The sequence below is a fragment of the Ursus arctos genome, unplaced genomic scaffold (genome assembly GCF_023065955.2).
Source record: "Ursus arctos isolate Adak ecotype North America unplaced genomic scaffold, UrsArc2.0 scaffold_12, whole genome shotgun sequence".
Lineage (NCBI taxonomy): Eukaryota > Metazoa > Chordata > Mammalia > Carnivora > Ursidae > Ursus > Ursus arctos.
The window spans coordinates 55,285,353-55,304,798 of NW_026622786.1; the positions used below are offsets into that span (position 1 = coordinate 55,285,353).

The 19,446-nt window shown below is 48.0% G+C and overlaps 1 protein-coding gene across 11 annotated transcripts in view; it reads left to right on the top strand.

The window, feature by feature from the left end:
- Positions 1 to 19,446, top strand: part of KANK4 (KN motif and ankyrin repeat domains 4) — a 72,688-nt gene that overhangs the window by 48,897 nt on the left and 4,345 nt on the right. For 7 of the 11 annotated variants that reach the window (XM_048220356.2, XM_044383801.3, XM_044383803.3 and 4 more), the window contains 7 exons: positions 1,042 to 1,153; positions 3,812 to 4,030; positions 4,176 to 4,277; positions 5,557 to 5,644; positions 7,849 to 8,062; positions 11,409 to 11,551; positions 16,186 to 16,386. In XM_048220356.2, the coding sequence (XP_048076313.1) occupies positions 1,042 to 1,153; positions 3,812 to 4,030; positions 4,176 to 4,277; positions 5,557 to 5,644; positions 7,849 to 8,062; positions 11,409 to 11,551; positions 16,186 to 16,386 (1,079 nt within the window). The remainder of the gene's footprint in view (positions 1 to 1,041; positions 1,154 to 3,811; positions 4,031 to 4,175; positions 4,278 to 5,556; positions 5,645 to 7,848; positions 8,063 to 11,408; positions 11,552 to 16,185; positions 16,387 to 19,446) is intronic. The other 4 variants (XM_057310612.1, XM_048220357.2, XM_048220358.2 and 1 more) reach the window with 1 other exon arrangement.

Sequence of the window (19,446 nt, forward strand, 5' to 3'; positions counted from 1 at the left end):
GCACATGGGAGCTGAAATTCAGCCCCCACTCACTTGCCAAGTCCGCAGCACCGTAGGGCGCGCCCATTTCTCACTCGCATTGTGCAAAGGCAATGTCCAGGGCAAGAACGGCCCTGGCTGTGTGTGCTCCAAACCTCAGCCTCCCTTCATTGTTTCCTGGGCTCTTGCCTTCTTGTGGTCCTCTCTGGTTCTTGCACATTAGAGGTTTGCAGTAGCCTGGTTTTGGAGGGGCATTATATTGAGATCTGAAACATTTCACTGAATATTTTCTGTGTGTGTATGTGCACGCGGGCACGTGCGTGTATATGTCTGTGAGAGAGAGATGGAATGCTACATGTGGAAGTCAACCCTTTGGCTGAGCAGCACTGTCTTGTAACAGATCACACACTCTTTTCTACTGAGTAAAATGGAACCATATTTTGCTTTGCTCACCGAGCAGTGTGCAAGTCTGCTTCCTGCTGCAGATCACAACTGGGCTGGTTTTCTCATTATTTTGGTGCTAGTTCCAGTCTTGCCCGCTGGAAAATGCCTCCTGTACCTTTGAGCACAGCAAAAAAGACGTGCTCTTGCTCACGCGTCTGCCGTACCACCCCCACATCCCAGGTGTCGAGTGGCATGTAAGCCAGGAAAGACCGTGGAGGTGCCCTTGGGCGGAGGTGGGCGTGGGAGCAGGAGTCATGTGAATGGGGTTCTGCGCCTGTCCTGCCGTTCACTGAGCAAGTCTGAGCCTCAGACTTTCCCACGCTAAGACAGCGACAGTGATGGCACACACGCCACACGGCTCTTCTGGAAGAGTGTTCCAGGAACTCCACTCTGTCATCCACACACAGAGGGGCCTGTGGACAGCTCAGCTGGTGTTGACCAGAAGGCTGGGCCTACTCAAAGACCTTCAGAGTATCTGATTTACATTATCTAGGTCTCTGTCCCTTTCTACCTCCTCCCATGCCTTCAGCCCGTCTCCCCTAAAGCAAGAGTCCCAGTTGTGGTGCATTCTGAGGCACCCCCAAGATCATTCTAACCTGTGATGTTGTGTCTACCTAGAGAGCTCCCCGTCGACCAGCCTTAAATCCATAATGAAAAAGAAAGACTATGGCTTCCGTGCAGGAGGTAATGGGACCAAAAAGAACCTTCAGTTTGTTGGGGTTAACGGTGGGTAAGCATCGCTCGTGAAGCCCAGACTGCCCCCCTCCACACTACCTATCCTGCTGTTGTCCTTAGTACTCTGTTTTCCTAGGGGGAAGCATCTGGTTTTCATTTTTCTTCAAGGGAATTAACAGCCCTTTAAAACTCCATCTTGGGTTTGCATGTGTTTGGCTCCTTGCCAGCTGTGGTGGTCTGCTGGATCCTGTGCTTTTAATGTCTTGGCTTTGGTGTCCCTGGGGCCAGGATTCTAGGTGGCTTCTGGGAGTTTGGGGAGAGCATGGGCCCTTTACAGAAGATATTTAATCTGAACCACAACACTGAAAGCAGAACATACTCTTAATTTGTTGAACTTCAAATTCTATCCATTTAATTTTTTTCTTCCTTTTACTAACTTACTGCAAACCAAACCAGCATTTTTTAGGATGAAGAAAAACAACAATGTCTATTGACTCAAAACATGAACCCAACCTTATATAGTCTAGAGAGTAAATCATTGGATTTAGAATGTTTTCTAAATCAGTCAACAAACATTTATTAAATGCTGACAAAAGTGTTAGGTGTCAGGGATTAAAAAAGTCAAATAAATCATAGTCCCTGCCTTTAGCTCATACTTTAGACAGGACAGAGATAAAAAATAAAGCTAAAACACCGATATGCTGAGATGAATTCTAGTAAAGAAGGGAGTGTGGGCCCAAAGGAGGGGCACCTGATCCAGCCAGTGGTGGGTTCAGGAGGTCGGAACCCCTGCTAGTTTGGGTGGGACCAGAAGGGAGACACCAGATTTAAAAAAGGGCCATGTCAGTGTTGCAGGCTCTGTGAGGAAAACATCAGACATAATGACAGGATGTCACAGGAGAGACACTGTTCCCATTCCCACTAACGTCAGACGCGGTGAACCTGGGAGAAGCAGGTCCTATTTCTCCGCTACTTAACCGCCCCCAGCAGTGCCCGCCCTGCGCCCAAACCCGGAACTCCATCTTGTAGCTATTGCTGGCCCCATTGTGTACCATCGCATCCCGCCTGTCTACCCGAAAATGTGCCAAGTGGGGCCTATCTTGGGCCCTTGCATTTGCTATCTGTCCTTCCGTCTGTCTCCTTGCCGCTCTTAGAGTGCTCCTGTCCCAGATCTTCTTCAGGATCTGTCACTTTAGTGCAATGGTTCTCAACCTTGGCCGCACCTTAGAAACCCTGGGGGAGCCTTAAAAATACCAATGCCTGGGTCCCCTCCCTGAAAACTCTGCCTTAATTAGTCTGGGGTGCAGTGCAGATATTGGGAATTTATGCACCCTCGAGTGAGTATAATGTGCAGCCAAGGTGAAAAACTTCTGCTCTAATTAATGTAGCCCCTCCTCCCATTACTCTATTCCATGGTCCTTTATTATTTTATTCATTGTTCTTATCACTATCTAATTATCTAATTACATGTTTGTTTTCTGTTTTTCTCTACTAGAATATAAGCTCAATTAGGACAGGGACTTTGGTATAGCATTTAGAACAGTGTGTGGCACACAGTAGGTGCTCAATAAATTTCTGTTGAATGAATGAATGGACTTCCAGGTGAACTTTTTATGGAAGCAACTATAAGACAAGAACTGCTTGGTAAACGTAATATGTCCCACCTCCTCTTAATCACAAAAGCAAAAGGTTGTTCCAAGCACAGCAGAGGAAGAAATATCTGTAGTTTAAACAAGCCAGAATGTGAGCCTGCCAAGGAGCAGGCTGGCTTTGCAAATCCAGTGAGCATGGGGGCCTTACCTAGTGGTCAGCATCCAGAGAAAGGGCCTCAGGGGGTTCAGTGGAAGCTGTGGCCACTGGTCTCCCCTGGTCTCTGTGGCAGTGTTCAATGGCCCCGGAGCCTGAAATCTTCACCTTAACTGCAGGATCCTCTATCAGAGGTCTCCCGTTGACCATCAGCAGAAGGATCCATAAATCTGCCAGGACCTCCCTCCGTGGTTTGTGGTCTGCCACCTCAATGGAGTCGCATATAGCTGAACATAAGGATCACTGCTGGGGGGGTGGGCCACGAGACAAGGGGGCCATGCCCTCGCTTTTGCTGTTGCAAGCAGTAGCTGAAACAGGCCGCAGCCAGGAAACACAGATGCTGGGCTCGGGCACCTGACTGCTCGTGTTTCCTAGGGAACACTGCTGGGAGGACACACAGATGGGTCCTCCCGTGTCAGGTATAAACTAGGCTAGAACAGGGAGGCTGAAGGGAAGGTTCACAATCACCCAGAGACGTGACGATCTGTCAGTCAGCTCTGAGAATTCAGGGTGGGAGAGGGGGATGTGTGCCTACATCTGGGCCCCTCTCTAGACAACACGTTAGGACTCCAAAAGCTAATGCTTTTGTGAGAATCTTGGACGGCCCGACTGGGTCATCCAAATGCGTCGCCAGTTAGGGCATGGGCTATTTGTGTGTTCACTGCAAAGAGCTTAATTACCTTTTCTCCCCGAATGGCCTCCGGGGTCAGAGCCACAGCTCTCAACCACATCTTTCTCTGATGTAAGGTTCCCGGGAGTCCCCTCGCCCAGGCCTGCAGATACAGAGAACGGAGGATGTGGTTAGCAAGCTGGGGATTATTATCTGAAGCCCACCTGGTTCTTATTTGTGTTGACATGGGTACCAGGCAGGAAACACAGAATGAGTGACCTTTGTCTCCTTCTCCAGCTACGAGACCACCTCAAGTGAAGAGACCAGCAGTGAGGACAGCTCCCCGGAAGACTTGTCAGACAGCGAGGCTGAGAAGAAATGTGATGGCCCAGAACATAGGCGGGGCAAGGAGGCCCACCCCGCCTGCAAGGCTGGGCAGGGCATCCCCGAGGGCACCAGCACCACAGGCCAGGAAAGTGGGCCTGGGGAAGAACTCCCCCATCCCAAGGCTGAGAGGTGAGTCAGATGGGTATAGATGGGGGTATCCGATCCTCGGGGAAAGGGCAAGGGCACTTCATCCTTTTATTCTATTCTGTTTGTTCATTTGTTCTTCCTCTTTCTATCATTTACCTGTATTTACTGAGTTTCTAATCTATGGCAGGCACAGATGTCACTCTGGCCTTCGTGGGATATCCGTCACAGACAGAGCTCTCCATGTAAAGCTAACATCGTCCCACCCCTGGAAATGGGAAGGACTTTACATGTACTATAATCCTTTTAATTATCCTGGAAAGTAGAAATTATTATAATCCCCACTTTACAGATGTGGAAAAGAGGCTTAGAGAAGTTAAGGGACACAGCCGAGTGGGGCTTGTGACCCAGGTCTTGTCTAATTCTCACCCACGTGCTTTTCCGCCTCTCCCATTGGCCATGTTGACATAACCCCATATTTTACAGAGATGTGAGGTCACGTCACATGATGAAAAGAAGCACTGTCTTTGAGGCTGGACACGCTTGGGTTCAAATCCCATGTCTGCCACTGTGTCCCTTTACACAAGGCGCCTCAACTGTACTTGCCTCAGATTCCTCATCTGTAGTATGTGGGTAACAGCCACCTGATAGGTTTGATCTGGGGACTGGATGAGAAAAAGTATGTAAAATGCCTAGCACAGTGCCTGTCACAGAGCAGGCTCTCAAGAAATAATAGAGGGGTGCCTGGGTGGCTCAGTCAGTTAAGCGTCTGACTCGACCTCAGCTCAGGTCTTGATCTCAGGGTCATGAGTTCAAGCGCCACACTGGGCTCCATGCTGGGTGTGGAGGCTACTTTAAAAAAAGAAAAAGAAATAGTAGAAATAAGGATAGTAAGTTGCATTACCACCATCACCCCCCTCGGCTGAGGGACTGACGGGCAGTGAATGGGGGCTGACTGGTAAGCAGGTCCACAGGGCTCCTCCAACATGGCAGCACTATAAAGACACACTGAGGGCAGAGCTTCCTGGTGACCAGTCCCATTAAGTCCCACCCCGGGATGTTCTGTCTGCTCTTACACTAACACAGGAAAAACGCTCAGCACTGAGAGCACCCCAGCTTAACTGAGTTTCATTTTATTGACTCTATTAGCACTGATGGTATCCTTCATGAAAGAATAACCTGAAAAAAACTGCTGGTAGGGATTGGGTTCTTTGGGTTTTTCAAGTCACTTAGGCAGAAAATGTTTTATCCAAAATCAGGAAGACAGCCCTCCCTTTTCTCAGCGTGTCAGGAATTGCAGTTAGTCCCGTGGCCCCCAGAATGCTTTGGTGATCTGTCCCGCCTCCTGAGAACAGCAGGATAAAAAGGGCAATGTGCTTGACTCACTCTTCAACAGAGTTCAGAGGCCAAGCCTCATTGTCAGGAGGCTGTATTCAACAGAATGCCCCTTGCCTGGGACGTGGCCGTGTGTGTGAGTTTCAGCTGCTGAGAAGTGAAAGTCAAGCTAGGGGATTACTTTCTTTTATGGTAACACGAAGACTGATATACATGTATCTTTTTTTTTTCTTTAGATATAAACCCTCAGAAGAATTCCTCAATGCATGCTGGGCATTGAGCCAACATCTGCCAGAAACTGGGGCCACCACAGACCAACTCTTGGTACTGTGATTTTTCATTGTCATGGAAGGATGTCCCTACTGTTTAAGCTGTTAGTTCCAAGTGGGTGACTTTGGTCTCTTGCCTGAGGCAGCGGTGTGGGAGTGCATGGAATCCCTTACCTCTGGGTGCCTTCATTTGCCCAAACTCTGCTGCCAGGGTAATGGGTTATGCTGGGGGACTGGGACTAGAGGCATATGCAGCAGGGAGCAGCCTGGTGCTTGGAGGCACAACGGAGCGGTATCAGGCATTACACCTGAATGTCCAGCTTTATAAAACTATGTGTGGCTTCAAAACCAAAGCAAACCTTGTATGGCTTGGGCTCAAAATTGCCTCACAACTGGAGAAAACTATGGGCCGAGTGAAGAGCATGTGGAATGGGAACCGAGGGTTCTAGTCCCAGGACCGCTGTTGGTGAGATCTTGAGCAAGTCATTTCAACGCTCAGAGCTTGTTTCCTCGTTAATAAAATGAATGTGGGGGTGGGCAGCATGTCTTCCTTACCCCCAAACCCTGATATTTAATTCTGTAGTCTTGACTGTGTTTCTTGATGCAAACCTATGGGTCCAGAGACCAAAAGCAAAAAGATTATCTCTGCTTGTTTCTTAACACCTTCATGGCCCACAGGGAATTAAACACGTAGCCATTAGGTTTTACTTTTATTCAAGAGACCCTGGTGCAGACACATATTCCCAAGTCAGGAGAGCCAACTGGTAGGCCCCAACATGTAACAGCATGTAAGCATTTTTAAAGCCCATTTTGTTCTTTGCAGAAGAGCCTTAGGGGTAAAAAATGATTGATTCAGCCCAATCCTTTTGATTATTTTATCTTAGCTGATTTCACAAACAACCGTTCCCACATTGTTAAAAAACCAGTATGTGATGTGAATGTTGATCGAAACTTAATCTTAAATGAATTATAGAACTAAGCTGTATGTTCCTTAATATTAGCATCTTTCTCCAGATTCTCCTGAATATTCCACAGGAAAGGGAGATATTCTGATATATAAAAAGTGTTTCAGCCACAAAAGATTCCACTGTTTCTGCCTAGAAAAGTGATAGGGGAGGGGTGTCTCACTGGCTCAGCTGGTAGAGCATATGACTCAATCTCAGGGTCATGAGTTTAAGCCCCAAGTTGAACGTAAAGTTTACTTAAAAATAAAATTACAATTAAAAAGAAAAGAAAAATGATAGAGGATGTGCAAACCTGACACCACACCCATATTAGGATCAAAGTACCCCCTACCCCCACCCCACCTTAGAGACATCGTTATACAAGGACCTAACTCTATAGAGCCATGGGAGGTTAGGGACCCAGCCCTGTTTCATCCCCATTTTGTAGATGGGACAAGTGAGGTTCAAAAAGGCTATATGACTTCCCAGGTCACACAGCTGAGCCGGGACTTAAGCCTGGCCACATGGGCTCAGTGACTCCAAGCCCAGTTCCTTTCCAGAATAAGTGTGAAATCACATCCCCATGGTCCCCTCCTCTTCAGAGAGATAACTTAAACATGTTCTATTTTAAACAGGTAGGTCATATAACACACAGAGTTGATGTCATTCACTCTGGAACTCTCCTCATTCCTGGTTCCAAAGGAGCTACATACTGCAGATAGTGGGGTCCTGCCATAGGTTGTTAAACCATTTTCTCTGAAGGTTCTAGCAAAGCTTAAAAGCCAAAAATAATTCAAGCGCAGCTGTTTGGGTTTTATTTCTAGCATAAATTGTGCATGTTGTTTATCTTAGCTTTCAGCGTGTGCCTTCCCCATTAGTAAAATGTTGTGACTTGCTAGCTATGCCAATTAAAAATGCACAAAAGTCCTGGTAGGGTCCGGGCTAAGGTCAATATAGGCTAGCTCTATGTGTGTGAAAGTCTGGGCCTTGGTAATGCTGTGCATACAGGGGTGTGATCTAAACTCCCAGTAGATTCAAACTGTCACCTAGAAAAGTGCTTTGCCACTGGTTAGTGTTTGCTCTCCCAGACCTCTTTCTACCACAGATGGGGGGGGGGGGGCTGATCGCACAGGTTCAAACCCACCCCCGGCCCCAGCTCTGATCCCTCCAGGAGTAGACCACATGGAGGTAGAGGGAGCTGAGAGGACAGGGGTGGACGCAGCCAAAGCTGACTTCTCCCAGTGGAAACTAAGAGCCCAGCTCGAGCACCCCAGGCCAGGCGACCTCCTGGAACTGGAATCTGTTGGTATTTCAGAGGCAGACCTTGAACACCATCCGTCAAGAGTGGTTTCGCGTCTCCAGCCGGAAGTCGTCTAGCCCTGCTGTGGTGGCTGCCTACCTCCGTGGGGTCCAGTCCCCACACTTCCTGAAGCTGCTGGTGAACTTGGCTGATGGCAATGGGAACACGGCCCTTCACTACAGCGTGTCCCACTCCAACTTCTCAGTCGTGAAGCTGCTGCTGGAGACAGGTCTGAAATGGTTGTGTCTGCTCAGTCTGGGTCCCTCCTTGAAGGGCAATTTTGGTACCTACTTCCTTCCAGCATGGAGATTCTTCACTGTCCTGAGTTCCTCCTGTATTCTAGGAACTGAACTAGACCAGCATGCCTTTATTATGACACTTATGCTTCATAACACTCTTGTGATGGGGGTATCATTATCCTCGTGTTGCTGTGTGGGACAATGTCATGCAGCCTAGGAGTGACTGTGTGAACAGGCTGTTGATGGGGCTGACTGAAGGCGTGTCCAGGCCCAATGGCATCTATGAGTTTAGGAAGGCTGTATGAGGGATATCTAGGTGGGTACCCATAAGAGATATAAAACCCCAAATGATCTCCACGGATTAGGCCCTCTGCTAAACACTTGGCGTAGGAGATCTCATTTAATCCTCATAACTCCTATTCATAGGGATGATTATCCCTGTTTTATAGATGATGAAAGGGACACTCAGAAAAGTCAGTAGACTTTGGTGTTGATTCTGAGAGCGCACAATGACTCGGTGTTGCTGGGGTTTAAAGCTGATACCATTGGTTTGTTCTTCCATTCCTGGCATCCAGGAATTGGAGCACGTGCTAGATCTGTAACCCTTACTTAGGAGGCCAGAGGAGGAGTTTCAATGGGCATCAGGAAGTCTGAATTCCAGATCCAACAGCTTTCCCCCAACTTGGATCTTGTCCATCCTGGCTTAAATGCCTCCCACGGCTTTCCATTGCTCTAAGAATGAAAGGCAGCTTCCTCAGCCTGGCTTTCAGGAATCGCGGATGGCCTGGCTCCCGCCACATTTGCTACCTCAGTCATCACCATGCATCCTCCTTCCATCCACTCCAGTCACAGGGCCTCCAACTCACCAAGCTCATTCCCTCCGTAGGGCTGCTGCATTCTCTTTCTATCTGAACCCTTTTCCCTGAAGCCCTTCTCAGGCCCGGCTCCTTCTCATCACTCCAGTTCTCCAAAATTCTGTTAAGCAGCCTTGAGGGCTTTCTACCTGAATGGAAAGGTGATGTACCTAATGACAGTCTAAAGTTCTTTCTGCTTTCCACATCATCAAGGAAGATAAAGGCGCAACTCTAATGTTGAGCTAATTGTACCAGATTTCAGTTCTTTACGGATTCATGGATATCATAAAAGGGGCAGCTCAACTGAGAAAGGCACATAATTAAATGGAGCATACCTCTGTGTTCTGTGCATGAAGAATCCAAAGATTGGAAACGTAGAGCTTCATCTTGAAGTAGCTGGGACTTGCAGCCTATCTGTAGTTCTCCAGGTGGGCCAGGCCAGAGAACAGACAACCTAAGCTTTGGTTGTTAGACCTTTCTGCTGGTGTCGACTGAGAATCCATTCGGGTCTCCTCAACCCTAAAGTGATCTGGAAGCTTTCTGTTTACCATACTGATACAGCTGAATAGCCATATGCATAAAGTATGAAGGAGAGCTGGAGAATGAGCTGAAGGTACCATTACTTTCCGTCACTGTAGAAGGCCCGCTGAGGAGGGCGTATCGGTCACACTCTGAAACCTAGGCACGTAGCTGTGAGCCATCCAGAAAGCATGTTACAAACTGTAAGGGGCTACACAGAAGTGACTCATCATGACTGAGTAGAGAGCCAATGGGTGCACCTCCACCACCTTAGTCCTTTGTGCTCGATCCTTTATTTTGCCAGAACACCACTGCAGAGGAGAAAGCTTGTGGACCTGGAACACGCTCAGTCAAGAGCCTCTAGGGAGGGCTGGCTCACTCCCTAGTGGCTGCTCAGAAGCACCTGCTGTGAAAGCCCTGGGTCCTCAGCCTCTTTCCTGAGCCCCTGGAGAGGAGTCAGTCCTTACTCTACTGAGTCCTAAGTCATGTTTCTGAAGAGAGTAAAGAGAACTGTAACCTGAGGATTGTTTACACCTCTTAAGAGCAAACATAAAATAGTCATAAGGTAAAAATAAAAAAGTCAATAACAAGGCAATGCAGATACTCCCATCTTTATCAGGGCAGAGCTGTGTGCAATGCATGGGGTTATATTCAGCTTTCATAGCCCAGCTGGTCATGACAGTGGTCAGATCATTTTTTTTTTTTTATCCGCTGGCATCTGGCATCACAATGGCATATCTCTGAAAAACTGTTTGAGGTGGGATGGAGGGAAAGTCAAACCAATATTGCTTTTTATCCAAGAACAGAACTTTTAAGTAGCCCAGGCATTTTTTCATAAATCAGATTTGTTACAAGGAATACCTAAGTCTTCCTGAGCAAGTAGCAAGGCTACAAAAACAAGAATACTATTCTGGACAATAATAGTGAAACAGTTAATGCTTACTGAGTGTTTGCTATGTGCTAGGTACAGTTCTAAGTGCTTTCAATATATTAACTCATTAAACTTCACGGTAACCCCATAGGTTCTATTATCATCCCCATTTCAGAGAGGAAATGCTAAGAAAGGCTAAATGACTTGATCTACTGAGATAGTTTTTTTTTATTGTCCAAGAGATACATACATTTTTCAGATAAGCAACAGTATGGGGAAGATTTTGTTTGCCACACGGTACTGCCCTTATGGGGTGGGATCGTTTATACAACAGATAACAGGCTGATGACCTCCTATGTCGCCTTCGGTGGAGAGGGATATGAATGCATATCTCCAGGGTTACAAAGCAGACATTTCTTCTGAGTTCTCAACTAATACTTCATCTTAAAAATATGCTATTTTTCATTCCACTGTGAAATGTATATTAATATTAAAATGCATGGAGGCTTTTTTCCCCCTCCATTTTTCAAATGAGATGGTTATTCCTGGAAGATTTCCTATGTTTATCCTGTGGCATTTTACAGGCCCCCTGGTACACTGCCTAACATATCACTAGGCCTTTGGGAAAGACCTGAAAACGCAGCCATCAGCTTAAGAGTTACACACAACACAGAGTAAAACCTAAAATGCACAGCTGTGGGTGATGTGTGGCCGGGTGAGTGATGGGCTCTAGAGCCAGACAGACGCGCGTCCTGGTCTCATTTCACCTTCACTTGGGCGATTTATGAAGCTTCATTGACCCTCAGTGTTCAGAACACTGCTTTAGGAAATAGTCATGATCACTGTACCCCTCGGCCATCTCCGACTCTACCATGGACCTTTCTTGCTGGGTAGCCTCAGAAAAGTTGTAAAGAAAACTAACCACTTTTGAAGGCTGCTACAAATGTAAACACTGACTCCACCACTGGGAAAAGATTGTTCTAAAGGGGGCCTTCTAGCCAGCAGGCAATTGGCAGATGTTGACCAGGCTAAAGCAGAAACTCACGTCTGCTCCCTTGGGAACTATTCCAGTGGCCCCTGCTCTTCTTGCAGGTGTCTGCAATGTGGACCATCAGAACAAAGCTGGCTATACTGCCGTGATGATCACCCCCTTGGCTTCTGCGGAGACCGACGAAGACATGGCTGTCGTCTGGAAACTCTTAAGAGAAGGAAATGTGAACATCCAAGCTACTCAGGTAGGAGGTGTGAACACGGTCCCCTCTTTAATAAATATGGGTACCTCTCAGTTTTATTCTGCCAGTGGGGTGAGAAATTCCACATAGATCCATGTAGAGTTTTTGTTTTTGTTTTTTAAAGATTTTATTTATTTATTTGACAGAGAGAGAGAAAGACAGCCAGCGAGAGAGGGAACACAAGCTGGGGGAGTGGGAGAGGAAGAAGCAGGCTTCCAGTGGAGCAGGGAGCCCGATGTGGGGCTCGATCCCAGGACCCTGGGATCACGCCCTGGGCCAAAGGCAGATGCTTAATGACTGAGCCACCCACGCGCCCCCCATGTAGAGTTTTTAACCCAAGAAGGCTGGGCCCTCCAAATGGCATCTGTCCAAACCCTGTACGTTTGGTGTCCTCAAAAACTTCTGGGATCCAGACAGGCTAGGATGGAGGTCAGTGAGCTTGTCATCTATGTCCTGGTCCGCAACTGGGCAAAGTCCATCTGGATCTGATTTATTGAACGATTTGTTCCCACAGTTAGCACCAGCAGGAGAAGGCATGAAAAGGCTGAAAAGCATTTGCTAGTTGGTTGCATAGGAGGCCGCTGCAGGTGATCCATCTCAGTCATGAATTAGAAAACAGTTTAGAGGGTTAGCATGTCCCTGTTCAGCTTCCAGGCCCTTCTACTTGACAGCACAGAGTAGGGGTCTTGTCCTTAGCCAGTAGGGCTTTGAGTTAGACAAGGCTCTGTATGGAACAATGAGAACTCCTCAAAAGACCATGTACCCATCTTTGACCAATATGAGAATAGAGTGCATGCAACTCTCCATTCCCCCCTAGAGTGATCAGAGATATAGCCTAACTATCAAGAACTGTGAAGGGTCTGAGATTGTATTCTACCCTAATGCTAGCAAGTTAGCATACTACAGTGTCATGGATGCTGGTAGAAGATATGAAACTCCTGTGCCAAAGACAAAGGACAGTGTATTATTCACAGCAAGAAGAGTAGCCACAGCACTGGTATTTACACCAGTTCCCTGAGCCCCAATTCCCAATTCCCATAGGGCAGTGTGACGAGGGCCAGATCCCTGTACATGGAGTGGGTTATACCGGAGAGGAACCCTGAGCATAGGGAACCTGAATCTTTTATACTGGATAGTGAGTACATCTGCCCTCTGTTTTGGAGAAGATACTATCTTGCTCTTCCAAGGCTGTTCACCACACCAGCATCTTTAAAAAGACTGTCTAAATTATCACGATTTCACTCATATGTGGAATTTAAGAAACAAAACAGAGGAGCATAGGGAAAGGGAGGGGAACTAAAACAAGATGAAATCAGAGAGGGAAACAAACCATAAGAGACTCTTAATCATAGGAAACAAACTGAGGGTTGCTAGAGGGGACAGGGTGGGAGGATGGGGTAACTGGGTGATGGGCACTGAGGAGGGCACGTGATATAATGAGCACTGAGTGTTAGAGAAGACTGATGAATCACTGACCTCTATCTCTGAAACTAATAATACACTGTATGTTAATTAATTGAATTTAAATAAATTTTTTAAAAACTCCAAAAAAAAAAAAAAAAGACCATCTAGAACAACAAGGCAGATAATGCCTCACTCACAAGGTGTGGAAAAAAACTAAGAAACCCATTTAAAAAGTGCCTCCCAACAATATATTTAACTCCCCTGTGCACCCCCGGCAAAGTGACTGCAGATGGTAGCCCACCCAGACTGAGTCACTTTGCACACTCCATCTAATAGCAATCCTACTGGTGGCAAGAAACAGACATTTGTAAATCACTTTGTTTTTCAAAGTATTTTCACCTAGAGCTCCCATACCATTGGATTTAATAAAGTTGTTTTCATTTTAAATGTTTCCCGTAAACATGTTATTTTTTTCCTAAATGGGTCCTCTTTTTTTTTTTTATTTTTAAGATTTTATTTATTTCACAGAGAGAGAGAGAGAGAGCGCAAGCACAAGCAGGGGAAGTGGCAGGCAGAGGGAGAGGGAGAAGTAGGCTCCCCACAGAGCAAGGAGCCCAATGGGGGGCTCAATCCCAGGACCCTGGGATCATGACCTGAGCTGAAGGCAGATGCTTAACCGACTGAGCCACCCAGGTTCCCCTCTAAATTGGTCCTCTTGCAAGAAGGGATGCTAACCCTTCTAAAATCTCAGTGCCCCCACTTTTTTTGGGGTGGGGTGCAGCGTAGGGAGCGGGAAGGAATCTTAAGCAGGCTCCATGCCCAGTGCAGAGCCTGATGTGGGGCTTGATCTCACAACCCTGAGATCATGACCTGAGCAGAAATCAAGAGTTGGATGCTTAACAGACCAGGCCACCCAGGCGCCCCAGTACCCTTTCTTTTTATGGAGGAGAAAGTGATGCTCTAGGAGGGTAAGCTCATGCCAGGTTGCTAAAGGAGGGGTCGGAATTCATAGCTGCCACTGCTCCCTCCAGCTCCCTCCAGAGCTTCTCCATAGAGGACAGCAGCAGAGATCAGGTAAATAAGGGTGAGTTGGGAGGCTGGGAGTCTCCTAGGCTAAGCTGTTTATTTCTTTTTCTATCTCAAGGATCAGCACAGTACCTGGCATATAGCAGCACTCTGTAAATATCACTGAATTAAACTGTATTGAATTGGACCAGGAGGGAGGTAAGGAAGACAAGGGAAGTCAGGCAGAGGGGCAGACAAGAAGACAATCTACATATGTCACCTGGCTTTAATACCACTGGGAGAGAAGGGGCTCAGTGGAAATCTCATGGTCTGGTTAGTCCAGTAAAGAACCATTACAGGGCGCCTGGGTGGCTCTGTCGGTTAGGCGTCTGCCTTCGGCTCAGGTCATGATCCGAGGGTCCTGGGATCGGGCATCACATCGGGGTCCCGGCGTAGCAGGGAGTCTGCTTCTCCCTCTCCCTCTGTCTGGCTTATGCTTTCTCTCTCTCAAATGAATAAATAAAATGTGAAAGAGAAAGGAAAGGAAAGGAAAGGAAAGGAAAGGAAAGGAAAGGAAAGGAAAGGAAAGGAAGAAACTATTACTTCAGGGCTGAGTATAAGCAACCCAAAACGCAAACAGACTTCTCTGGACAGATCTGTCTGGGTTCCAGGGAAATGGAGAACCAGGACACCAAAGAATACATTCCCACATACTGAGCATTTGTCATACATTACCTCCCATGCTCATAACAACAGTAATAGCTAACACATGCACAACACTTGTTAAGCACTCGGTCTCACAACAACCCCATAAGGCAGGTAACTTTGTTAAGCATTCCCATTTTACCAGATCAGGAAAAGTCATTGAGAGGTTAATTTGTCCAGATTCACACAGATAATAAGCAGCAGAGCCAGGATTTTCCTGATTGCAAACCCCCTTTCTTTTTTCTAAGCCCCAGCATTCTGGGCAGGGAAGCACAATCCATCCGTGACTGCAGATTGGCCCTTCATCAGTGAACAAACACATCAGTAAACATGTCCTCAGCACTTTTTACGTGTAAGACACAGCGCTCAGAGCCACAGGGGATCCGAAAGGACAGAAAACAGAAAGGTTGCCTCATTCTCACAACCTTCAAAAAGCCTTATGTCCGGTGAGAGAGACAAGCCTGACCTGCCTGGAACCCAGGAAAACGATGAGGGCAAAATAGAATCAAGCTGTGTAAGAGGACCGTGGATATAAAGGAAAACCTATAAGAAATAATGCCCAATTTGTAATCAGAAAAATCGCTACCACATATTGTTATATTTACATCCTTTATTTCACTTGATTCCCACAAAAGCCCTGCGAGGTACAGGGACAGATCATTATTGTACTAATTTTAAGAAAAGAGAAAAACCAAGACTCAGGGAATACGAGGGACGGGGCCAGGGTCACGCACTAGGAAACAGGAGAACCAGGGCTTGGGCTCGCTTTTTGACTCTGAGCCATTGCCACGTGCACTAACGATTACAGGGATGTCACAAAGGGTCAGTGGTGGGGTACCTGGCTGGCTCAGTCCGAAGAGAATGCAACTCTTGATCTCAGGTTCGTGAGTTCAAGCCCCAAGTGGGGTGTCGACATTACTTAAATAAATAAAAAACTTAAAAAAAATTGTCTATGACTATGGATTAGAAATGACCACAGTACCATGCAGGCAGAGGTCTTGTCAAGACAGAGAGGGTTCTGGGTATCACTGAACTGAAAATACCAGGGGTGTTCTGAGCAGACCAAGGCTTCTGTAAGAAGCCATGGTGTGGAAGCATTCAACCTTTCCTTTACTCTACCATTCCATGTTTACAAGCATGTACTCAGTGCCAGGCACTGGGGAGAGAGAGATGAAATGAAAAAGACTTCGTCCCTGCCATCAGAAATTTCACAGAGAAAGAGAGATTGACAGGTTGCAATACCAAGTGGTAAATTCTGTGTTACTGAGGGGTTAGTAGAGGGCTTTAGAGAGGATGAGGGGTTAGTAGAGGGGTTAGTAGAGGGGTTAGTAGAGGGCTTTAGAGAGGATGTGGCATTTGACTAGTGTCCGGGAAAAGCAGAAGTTTGCCAGGTGGAGAAGTATGGGTCCAATCCCAGTGGCAGAAGGAGATTCAGATCAACGGTCATTTTCTGGCAAAGTCTTGCCCAAGTATTGCCAGGCTGGAGAAGGGATCTCACCACACCCCTGTGCTCTGTGTGGCAGGGAGGCCAGACCGCGCTGATGCTGGGAGTCAGCCACGACCGGGAGGACATGGTCCAGGCGCTGCTGAGTTGCCAGGCAGATGTCAATCTGCAGGACCATGAGGGATCGTCGGCCCTCATGCTGGCCTGTCACCATGGCAATGCCGACATGGTGCGGCTGCTCCTGGCACACCCGGCCTGCGACAGCACCCTGACTGACAAGGTGAGCCTTCCAGGCAGTTAACAAGTAGGTGTTTCACTTCCCTGCCTGAAAAGCGCCTGGCCAGCCGGCAGAAGTCAGGGACCACGTGTAGGAAGCAACAGAAGTGACCTCATAAAGCTGTTGTGGGATTTAAATGAGATGATCCATGGTAAATGCTGGGAGACATGGGGTGGGGAAACCCCAAGCCCTAACCCTTCATACCATCCTGAGGGAACGTGCCCAGGCCTGGCCTTGGTCCTCAACCTCCTCAGGTCACAGCAATAACTGCCTGGGGGCTTTGGAGCAGCAACTTGGACAAGGAAGCTCTGCTGCCCACTGGGCTGCCCACGGGGACTCCTGAAAGGCTGGGTGAAGGAACCAGTGCAAATTATGTCCTCTCTCTGACAGTGATCCACCTTACAGGGTGGCCCATTTTGTCAGGCCAGCCCACTTGAAGTTACATTGCCAGACATATGCTTCTTTTTTAAAAAAAAAAAAAGATTAATTAATTATTTGAGATAGAGAGTGAGAGAGAGCGCACAAGCAGGGGGGCAGAGGGAGAGGGAGAAATAGGCTCCCTGCAGGGAGCCTGACACAGGGCTCGATCCCACATGACCTGAGCCGAAGGCAGACGCTTCACCCACTGAGCCACCCAGGTGCCCCTGGACACATGCTTCTTAAATAAGGGTCTTTGTCAGTTGATGGTGATGACACTCATGATGGTGGCCAGCCTGTACCCAGTGCTTGCTCAGCGCAGGGCACTGCACTAAGCATGGACTGTGGACCACGTCATTAAAACCCCACAGTGGCTTTATGAGCCTGTCTCTATGGATGCCACCTATGTGCTTGTAAGGAGACAATCACTGAGTGGTTATGTAACACCCCCACTCACACAGCTGGTGCAAGCCAGCTCCGTCCAACTCCTCAGAGTACTCTCAGGAGCCAGACCCTTTGCATGCATTAGCTCACTAATCCTCTCGATAATCTAGTGATGTAGACGCTTCCATCCCCATTTTTACTGATAAGGAAACAGAGGCCTAGAGAGTTTACTAGCTGTCCTAAGGTCACAAGCTGCTGGTTCTTGGAGCAAGGATGCAAGCCCAGGTCTGACTTCAGTGTCCTTAATGTTGGCACTATAAGGTAATGCTTTAAACACACTTCCCTATACTTTCTTACCATCCACAGTTTGAAGGAAAAAAAAGGCCTGGTGAGGGAAAGAGTCCCCTCCCTGCCAAAGTAGAGACCCCCTCACCGGGCCACATCTGAGCTACACAAGATTGTTCCACCAGTGATTCAAGCTGCTGGGTCCCTCACACCACACCCAGGCAGCACGCACCCTGGTCCAGCGTCTTCAGTGCCCATGAACCCCAACTCCGCCCAAAGCCATTTCTGAGACAGAGAGCACAGACCCTCTGGAAATGCATGTGGGAACAGTGGTGGGTTGCTGGAAATAAGAGTCTCCTGTTCCAAACATTATACAGCCAGACAAAGGATCTATGTTCATGAACTCCCTGCAGGGCTGTCCTGGGACAGAAAGAGGCAGCCCCCCCCCCTCTTTCTGGAACAGGCCCAGGGTTCTCCTAGGAGTGATTATTGCCATGGGGAAGCCTGAAAGGGCAGGCCTGTGGGGCAGGCGGCATGAGCTTTACAAGCCCCTGGTTAGCTGAGACACACAGGCAGTGATTGTGAGAGCATCTCCTGGAAACCTCCGTCCAGGTCTGCTGCAGGTAAGATAGGTCGATGACTGCTTTCCACGGATGGAGGAAGAGCACGGTGAGGGCTCTCTTGTAAGCTGGACAAATCGAGTAATTGCTAGAAGCACGGGCTTTAGACACTCATGAGTCTGAAACTGGGTTTAGTAACTGTGTGACTTCAGGCAGGATATCTAACCACTCTTCTTCGCCTCTGTAAGTGGGGAGAGTCGTAGACTGTACCTAAATATGGCAATATTCGTAGAACATGTTTCTGACATCGAGCAGATGCTCCGTTGATGGTAACAGTTATTGTTGTGAATAGGTAAGCAGAGACAGCCAATCAGGAGCAGGCGCTGCAAGAGTGAGCAGGGACCTTGGCATCTGCAGGCAGTGTCTGGAGGGACTAGGAGGAGGAAGGTCTGAAGTTAGGGAAGCCAGTCAGACAAGAACAGCCACCAAAGGGAGAAATGGCTCTCATTCAGGGGTGATTCTGCCCTCCGGGGGTGATTCAACAACGTCTGGAGACATTTTTATTTGCCATAAGTGTGCTGGAGGAGGCCGGGAGGTGGGGATGCCACTAAACACCCTAACGCTAGAGAACTACAAATTATCTGGCCCGATACATCAACAGCTGAGGAACCCTGGCATGGGCGAGTGCTGAAGGCCAGGCAGGACTGGACCAGGAAGAGCCAGACCAGGGTTGAGGACCAGGGCAGGGCTGGAATGTTGGGAGCGAGGAGCTGGACAGCTGCCCAGATGGCGGCCAAAGCCCATCATAGCAGAAAGTGAGAGGGCTAGGGGATGCCCAGCAAGCACAGGGGTGCTCAGGACATGCTGTCAGCAGGCCCACAGAGGGTTCTAGACCCTACTTATGGTCCACTTGCCTGCTGCCTGCTTGGGTCAGGGCTGACTCAGGATTCACACCCCAATTTCCAAAGGTAACTTGGGTGAGACATTTCAGAGGGACCAGGGAACTGCCGACTGAGGCCTTACGAAGCACCAAGCCCTGTGTCTCAGCTTTACCCTGAAGGGTGGGTTCCAGCCCTTACCAAGGTCACCCTATCTCCTTTCCTATGGAGACTTAGATGCAGGTTTGGATGACTTGATAATTTCCTTGGAAAACTGAGTAAGAATACATGTCCTGAACTCAGTTTCTCTTATCCTACCAATATTTAAAGGTTGATATAACTGTGGAACCCCCAGAACAGCCAGCAAGGCACTTTTTCTAGGTTTGGAAGGTAATTTGAGAAATCGGTCACCCAGCCTCTTGCGGGCTGCCCGAGAGACAAGGAAGAGGAGGTGGTGGGGACTGGGCTCTGAGGCTCACACTCTGAAGGGCTTGTTTCAGCAATGCCTCCACAGTACCCATCAAACTGAAAGCTTCCTA